The sequence below is a fragment of the Ursus maritimus genome, unplaced genomic scaffold (assembly GCF_017311325.1).
Source record: "Ursus maritimus isolate PB19 unplaced genomic scaffold, ASM1731132v1 scaffold_13, whole genome shotgun sequence".
NCBI classification, from domain to species: Eukaryota; Metazoa; Chordata; class Mammalia; order Carnivora; family Ursidae; genus Ursus; species Ursus maritimus.
In genome coordinates this window covers 37,597,538-37,605,924 of record NW_024423675.1, presented here as the reverse complement: position 1 = coordinate 37,605,924, position 8,387 = coordinate 37,597,538, and the positions used below count along the sequence as shown (strand labels likewise).

Here is an 8,387-nt window from a genome sequence, read left to right as displayed (position 1 = left end):
TTTAAACAGATTTCACGGGCTCACATTCCAAGAGGGGAGGTAGGAAGGCATTTAGGTAGGTGGATCAATTCAGTGATAGTCACCATGGACCTGGGTTTTCCATCTCTGCTTTTCGCTTATGTACAATGTTAGTTCTTTACAAGTATGATCTTTTCCAGGTGGAAAGATGGTTCCAGTAGCATTAGGGGCTGCATGTGTACCTGCTTAAAAATGAGACATATTGGTTTTCCATAATTCTCACTTATAAGAAAAGGAGAACCTTCCTGGTGCCTGTTGCAAACTTTCTTAGCCTCTTTATGAGTTAAAATTGGGTCACATACCAGCCCCTTAACCAATGAATGGTGAAGGTGTGGGAAACTAGACTAGTTAGACCAGTCAAGGTATTATTGGGCAAATGGACTATTTGATGGATGAATAAATAATCGTAATTGGGGATCTACTAGGAGAAACTTGGGAGGACTCACCAAGACACCCAACAAAGCTCACTGTAACGATGAAGGAATTTTAGGAAGAGAATCTAGGGGAAGTATGGAAAAAGAATTGGAGAGTAAGAGCTTAAAACAGAGTGACTGGTTGGAAAGCTTTTGAGAAGGAGATTCACTGCAAAATGATGAATAACAAAGAGAAAAAATGTAGGATGTTAATGAGGGAGATGGTATAAGGAGTCTTTGCTATGAAATGAAATGTGTGTGTCCATAGGACCCATGGTAAGGGCAGATGTGCCTCCACCTCTATTTCTATTTGGGATAGAGAAGCAGATGTTAAAGACCAATCTAGCCTAGTTATCTGTATTTATCAGGTCTGCACAAATAGGCCTATATCTTCCTTTCCAGCTATGAAATCTTTGACTTGATTAAAAAAATTATTTTTCCTTCTGGAATCACTTCTAGGAAATGTCCCTAAATTAACACCACCAATTTTGTAATTGATCAGTACAATTAGAAGGACTCCCTATGGTGCCTCAACTAATCTGAAAGCATGTGAAAACCAGTAATTGTGCAAATGTACACAATTGTATAGACGCAAACAGCCAGCATTGTCTCAGTCCTCAAAGAATTCACAGCTGGTGGTCGGTGAGGCATGATTTAGCTGAGGACAATGCAGGAAGTGTGGTTATAAAAGTATGCACTGGAGAGGCACAGGGGAGGGGAGCTAGGAAAAGTTCTGGACTCCAGAAGCACTCAGGAGACACCAAACTGGAGATTAGAAGGTGGTCAAAGGACGGAGGAAGGGGGAGTAGAGAGAGAGAATTTTCCTGCCTAAGGGATTGGATCAATGGGCCAAGGCAACACCTGGTAAGGATTTGAGAAACACCTGACTCTCAGCTCACGCATGTGTTCTGTATGGATTCTCACAGGCCCAGCTTTCTGCCCTGAGCGCCTCTTGGATTCACCCTCCACGGACTTGGCAGCAATGACTGGCTTGAAGTTTCTCAAAATGAAATAATTCTGTTATCTGCAAACCATGGAGAGTCAATGTCCCTGGTTTCAACAGTAGCAGAGAGAACATCCTCTGGGTTTGGCTCAGCTTGCCAAAGAGTTATCTTAGTGGACTGCAAAGAGACGAAAAAGGGACACACACAAAACAACAACATGAAAAGGAAAATCATATTTAAAAACTTATTTGCTTATATATTGGACACTTACACGACAAATGTTAAGTGTATTCCTATTTTCAAATACTTGGCCAGCCCAAAACACAAAGCTGAGAAGGTCAAGAGTTCATACCAAATTCAAGAACTTCAGCTTTCCTGTGCCATTTACAGATCAACCCACAACTCATTCTCTTGCAAGCATTTACGGAGTACTTGTCATTTACCAAGCCCTCATAAAGGATCTGGGTTTACAGTCCTGAATAAGCAACATTCCCTGGTATCTAAAGCTTGCCATCTGAAAGATTTAAACTTCAAAACGTAAGTTATTATGATAGAAATTAACATTTAAATCTCAAAAATTGCACACCTTATAAAATGTTTTTCTTAAGGTCATTGTCTTTAGGTGGATTTCATTGTGTAGCTATCAACTGACTCATGACACATTGCTTACTCAGACTTTCAAATATAGGCAATTTCATACCGAATCTTTGGCTGATAGTGATTTTCTAGGATGAAAATCCTTTCACTGCCTACACTACATACTTGACCCCAGAGACAACTTAATTGTGCTGAGAGAAAGACTAAACAGCACTGATAGCTTCCAAACACCTCTATCAACCCTATCAATCAATATTTGCTAATTGTAATGCAATGTCTTTTCTCCTTTTTTTTTTTTTTTTTTCCGGTTGGGATTGGGGGCTGGGAGAAGGTCATCTCCACGTTGAAGAAATCACCTCCCCTAAATCTCACCCTCCGCACACTTCTCCATTCTCCCTTTCTCAAATCAGGAAGCGAAGTGACCGGTTGAAAGGCCCTCGCCGCGCCGGGAGAGCCGAGCATGCTCAGTAGCCGGCCGCTTCCTGAGCTCCCCGCGAGCTCGGGCTTGCCCTGGGCTCCGGGAAGCGCCGGGGCTGTGCCGCAGCTGGTCCTCGTTCCTGGAAAGCTGCTCTCTGCCCAGTAACGTGCGCCTTTAGGATCGTCAGCTGCGGCCGCGCAGCCTCGGGCTTCCCGGGCTCCCCGGGCGGCGCTCCGCCTGGTCGGCGCGGGGCTCGTGCTCAGCACCCCGGGTGTGCACGCTTCAGCCGGGTGCTTCTCGCAGCTGCTGGATGATGGAGCAGATAGGACAGGCTTGTGGGTAAGCGTGAAGGGCGAGTGTGAGCCGCTGGTGTTCTGAGCCAGAGACAGGAGGTGTGTCACGAGAGAAAGGAGCCTGGGAAGATTCTTGCAGCAGCTCCAACCTCGGCTTCCTTCTTCACTTCTTGTCACTCCGGCGTTCCCGGCTCTTCGACTTGGGAAAGATGGTTACAGTAGTAACGAAGCTGGTGTACTGCTTTCACTTCAGGTAAGGAGGGCTCCTTTGCATGATCTCTTTCTCAGGGCTTTTGCTAGCTCTGAAACCCACAGCTAGGCAAGATTTTGTAACTGTTAGCCTTGTTTTCACATTGCAAGTTTGCTTTTAACGAAGACTGAGAAACAGGACTTCTCGTGTGATTTAAAAACCCTTGCAGGATGAAGTTGAAATAAGCATTCGTGTTCTTACCTGTTATTCTTAGCCCTGTCCCCGACCTGCTTGGTAAAATTTGGTCTCTCTTTACAAGACGAGGTTAAAAGCACTAGAAAATTCCTGGTGTATTCTAAGGAAACATACTTTATGCCCTATAGGCAAATGGATATCATAATTGGCAGCCTTTTCAAAATGATTTTAATTTTACTTCCAGCCAAGAGAGAATAATATTAAAATTCAACACCAACCTTGCTCAACATGGAACTTCAGCTGACTAGAAAGAAAACGTTCGTACTACAGGTATCTAGTTATTTGTAAAAACAAAACAAATGTTCAGGGTTTACTCCTGAGAGATCAATAGGAGTCCACAAATTTAAAGAAAAATAAAAAAAAAAACTAGCACCCCTCACATCCTTTGGGTCTTGAGCAGGATAGCTTCTCTACAGAAGCATCAGCTAAAAAGTAAAAAACCTGTAACTCGGCTTCGTGGTTGCAAATTAATATTTCTGATGAAAGCTGGCGTCAACGTCTTCAGATGGATCTTCACGTAAACAAGAGGCTTTCAGAACACAGAGCGTTCAGATAAATGCGAACTCTGCACTACTAAAGAAACTGTCCCAAATGTCATGTAGTAGTGGCTCCAGGTTCCATTACTGTTAATTCAGAGGGAGGTTTTGAGAGAAAGGATCACTTCTGCAAGTAAACCCCAACCTATTAAGAGGAGGTCTACACGTATGCCCTAACATTCAGCGCTTGTAATCAAATGGCGCAGAAAAATGTTGTCTTTCGAATTCGCTATTAATTTCCTCAATTTAAAGATAAACTTATTAATAACAACTCCTTTGAAAACAGTGTTATTTCTCTAAGACAGCAAAAGACCCAAACTGAAAAAGATACTGATCTTGTAGGGATAGAGGAAGAAAAACGATAAGGAAGTGCTTCGTGGAAATACTTAAGTGGAAAAAAGTTAGAATTTCTGGACAGATTATTACTTTTTAAGGCCTATTTGTTTGGGGAGGGTTGATGTTTAGTCACTAAGTTTTTACGTTCAAATAGGATTGACACACAGGGCTGTATTAGTTTCAGGTGTACAATATAGTGATTCAACAATTCTACACAGGACTCCGTGCTCATCACGATAAGTGTCTTAATCTCCTTCACCTATTTCACCCATTCCATTCCTCCCCTAAAGCCTTTTTTTTTAGCATAACAGGTGTTTGTGATGCCCTCCCTACGAATAAGTAAACAACCTCTAGAAAGAAAGGGTGAGGGATCAAGTTGGCCCAGACCTAAAAGTTCCTATTTCTAGTTTATTTTGTAGGGACTGGAACCAACTGCCTTGAGTTCAGCAGGCTTTGTTCTACAGAAGGGACAAAATTCTTTAAAGTCGCTTTGCTAGCCTGGGAACTGGGAGAAATCCATTCCTTCCTCCCTTTTCTGGTGTAAATATCCTGGCTCTATACATTCCGACACCCCAGAGTTCTGAACTCTCAGCTAACCTGTGGCAGGACAAAAGCTGCCCAGGGACGCTGAGGTTAATAGTCCGGCCTCTGGCTTTTACAGGTTCATACCAGCTGAGCACCAATCCAGGTGTCCCTCAGTGGAATTAACAGAAGAAGCACCCTTTTCAGAAGCTCCAAAAGACTCGGGATTTTACTGAGAAAAACTGTCATCAGAGGCCTGCCTTTGCTCATTCTTGGTCTCTTTCTGTGGAATGTTTTCTGAGAGGTGCTTTTTTTCCTCTCCTAATTAGCAGTGATCATTCTGGTTCTACTTAGACACAAAGTTTGTTCTAATACTGAGAACTATCAGCCATCACCTAGAAGGGTGTCTTAATGATCAGTTGGAAGGAGAAGAAAACAGGAAAAAAAAAAGTTATTCTACATTTGGATATTAGGTAGGCCGTTCGGTTCCTTCTCCTCTCTCCCCTGTCATCCAATCATGACACATGATGAGGATTCCAGGGCAACTCTTTGTTTCCCTTTAGAAGAGTTGGAAAGGTGATGGGGCCATCCCATCCTTTGTCTGTTACTAGCCTGTCTCAGTCTCACTACCTGCTGCTCATGTCTCTTCCATGTCAGAACACAGGTGGGATTTCACAAACTCCCTCAGTCTGTGAAGGGAACACTTGAAATAAAATGAAGTTCATTTTTCCTCTAAACAATCAAATAGTACTAGAACTTCTAATAGGTATGTTTTCCAGTCTTTTCCGTCATTAAGTATGAACTTCTGTCTGCTGCTCTGTTTCTGCTGCTGTTTTGGAGACAGGCCCACGTAGTGCTTCAGATTCGAACCCAGTTCAGCTGCAATGTGTTGATTCTCAAAACCTAGATCAGGATAAATCCCACATATTTTCAATAGAGGAGCCATGGGATCAGAAATGTGTGTTTTAATAATTCTATAGAACTTTCTCAGCTATCCCTTCCATCATATTTTTTTGTGGCGCTCTAAAAAGAGCTAATCAAGTATCTTTGTAGGGCATGAAAGGTGCCAGTCACTGACTGCTTTTGATTTAATAAATGAGTTTTCCATTATTTAGGACAACTCTTAGCTTTGGTTCTAGCAATTTAAAGAAAAGAACTGTACCTGCACAGAACTAGAAATTCTCAAGTACTAACTGGAGTCTAGGCAAGGAGCCAGACATCGAACTACTTCTAGATTTGATATATTTATGTCCAAAAATCCCAGGGATTCTGGGTCTTTTTCAAGGGCATAGTTCACTTTTAGCCTAGCCAGCAACTTTCAAATTGTCACTGATAGGAACTTAATTTGGGACTACAAAGGCATCCTAAGGTTTGAGGGTAAGCCTGGTTTTGGTTCTCTGTGACCTTGTTTTCTGCTGAATAGCTCAGCAATGGGAAGATAAGAGTACAAACCCAGTTAGAATCTGAATATCTGCATTTTTTTGAACATATGGGTATCTACATTCCACTCCCTCCTTTATTGTGAAGTTTCTTGCATTATCATGTTTGAATGTCTTGGTTATATCACATGTTTAAAAAAAAAAAAAGTAAGCCACTGCAGAATTAACCTGGTGAATCTCTTAGTGCAGTTCCAAGTAGCCCCCAGTAAAAGCATATGAAAGAACAAACATAACTAAATCCTCGTTTTCTGCTTCTACCTCAGTACATCACACAATCTAGCAATGGTGACGTCATGGTGTGCTGAGAAAGAAAACGTGCACTCTTAATCACTTTCTCAAACACCACAGAAAATAAACTTGAAGGCAATGTGCAGAAAAAATCTTGCCAGCTGGTAACCCCCACCCCTTACCAAAAGGTCATTGTGCAGCTATGTGACGAGCTCTGTGGTGATATTCAGGGCAGATGTTTGAACAAGATGAATAAGGTTCCTGTTCTCAAGAGACTTACAGTATGGTGGGAGAGGATGGTGGTTCAAATGGGGAGGCAGACCGTAAATAAAATGATATCAGGTCCTTGTAAGAGCTGTGAAGAGCAGACCAAGAAATAGTATGGAATGAGGGAAGCCCTCTCTGAAGAGACAATATTTGATTTGGGACCAGTATGGAGGTGAAGCCCACAGACCTGTTCCAGGTTGCTTGGTTTGTTCTAGAGACAGATGTAAAGCAGTGTGGCTGGGCGGAGAAAGGCATGGGGGCAGGGAGAGGGTTAGGGAAAGGTGTGGTGGTGGAGGGGGGTGGGGGTGGGTAGGAATTAGGCACAGGTGTGGGGGGAGGGGTCAATTAGGAGATAAGATCAGAGGGCTAGGCCAGGGCCAGGTGCATGGGTCTTGTAGAGAATGAATTCTTTAAGTGCCACGAAGGAGGACTCTACATTTTAGAGGAGAACTATGGCTCCTAACTGGAGAAGGCACGGTAGGGCCAGAGAGAAAGCTGGAAGATGTGTTGCAGACTGGAGATGTCAGTAACTTGAACTAAGGCGGTGTAGAGGTGGAAGCCGGCATGAATAGATTTTCTTTCCTCTGCAAAATTAGTTTATTTCTGACTACAGAAGTAATGTATTTCTGTTATAAAAAACCTAAAAAATACACAAGAATGTCCCCAAAGATATTAAATCATAATCCTACCACCCAAGCTTAATCCCGGTAATATTTTCGGTAGCTGTCCTATAGAAAACTTAGAAAATACAGGGACCTGTTCCCAAAAGAAATGAAATACTCCACAATTTTACCACTCAATTTTACATGTAATATTTTTGGTATCTATCGTGTGAATCTTTTTGGAAGCCAATATATTATTTTTAGAAAACTGGTTTATTCTGGATATTCTGATAAAATATCTTTAGGTTTAAATAAACTAGAAAATGTCTGCCCTAAGTCTGAATGAAACAGTTTATGTGCCACAGAGTCAGTCCCTTCTTTTTTCATTAAATATTTCACTGTACTCCAGATGCTGGTGCCCTATGATCTGTGGTGAATGCTGTCTTAATAAACCATCCCCTTCCAGGGTGCCTGGGTGGCTCAGTTGGTTAAGCATCTGATTCTTGGTTTCTGCTCAAATAGTGATCTCAGGGTTATGAGATTGAGCCCAGCGTTGGGCTCTGCACTCAGTGGAGAGTCTGCTGGAGAATCTCTTTCCCTCCCTTCCTCCCTCCCTCCCCCCCTTTCTACCCTTCCCCCATGTTCACCCTCTCTCAAATAAATAACTGTAAAAAACAAACCATCCCCTCCCATGTCCCAAATCAATACCAAGGCATACCTTGGGGTTTGGAAGGCTGAATTTGACCCTTTGACCTTAGATGTAAGTTGTGCTATTCATGTCCCTGCTTTTGAGAAGACGTGGATACTAGAACCCTTTGGCTGTTTCTGGAATCTTTTCACTAATGGTAGCCCAGTGAGTGGTAAGCCTGGCCTGCTATGACCTGGACCAAGGGTAATCTTGTGGCTAAGGGGACCAAACATTTATTTTTCTAAGTTTTTGTTGATAGGCCTTCGCTTTCCAGAGGACTTCCTGGTAAGGGGGCAGTCTGGCAGTAGTCTTCTATGGCTTCTTAAAAATGTGACCATTTCACCTCTTACTCTGGTTTCAACATGCTTTACATTTTACAGACCCATCATATATTGGTTACTGTTAAAAGTGTTAGTAGTTTGCACTTTGTTTTCAAGCTTTCAGAGTGGTTTCATATAAGTTACACTATTAAAAACTTGAGGCTACACTTTATCTTTCCCCAAATATCTGAAGTTCAGCATATCTGCAACAGAATAACGTCTATCTTTGTATTCTAAGCTTGCTTGCTTCTCCGGCTCTGTTTCCTGACTCCGGTAAGAGTCTCACCTATTCTAAAGTCTCCCAAATGGAAAAGGGGAGAA

The 8,387-nt window shown here is 42.4% G+C and overlaps 1 protein-coding gene across 1 annotated transcript in view; it reads left to right on the top strand.

The window, feature by feature from the left end:
* Positions 1-2,745: 2,745 nt before the first annotated feature.
* Positions 2,746-8,387, top strand: part of ARHGAP18 (Rho GTPase activating protein 18) — a 190,250-nt gene continuing 184,608 nt past the window's right edge. The window contains exon 1 of the mRNA XM_040627789.1: positions 2,746-2,936. Coding sequence (XP_040483723.1) covers positions 2,893-2,936 — 44 coding nt within the window. The 5' untranslated portion in view covers positions 2,746-2,892. The remainder of the gene's footprint in view (positions 2,937-8,387) is intronic.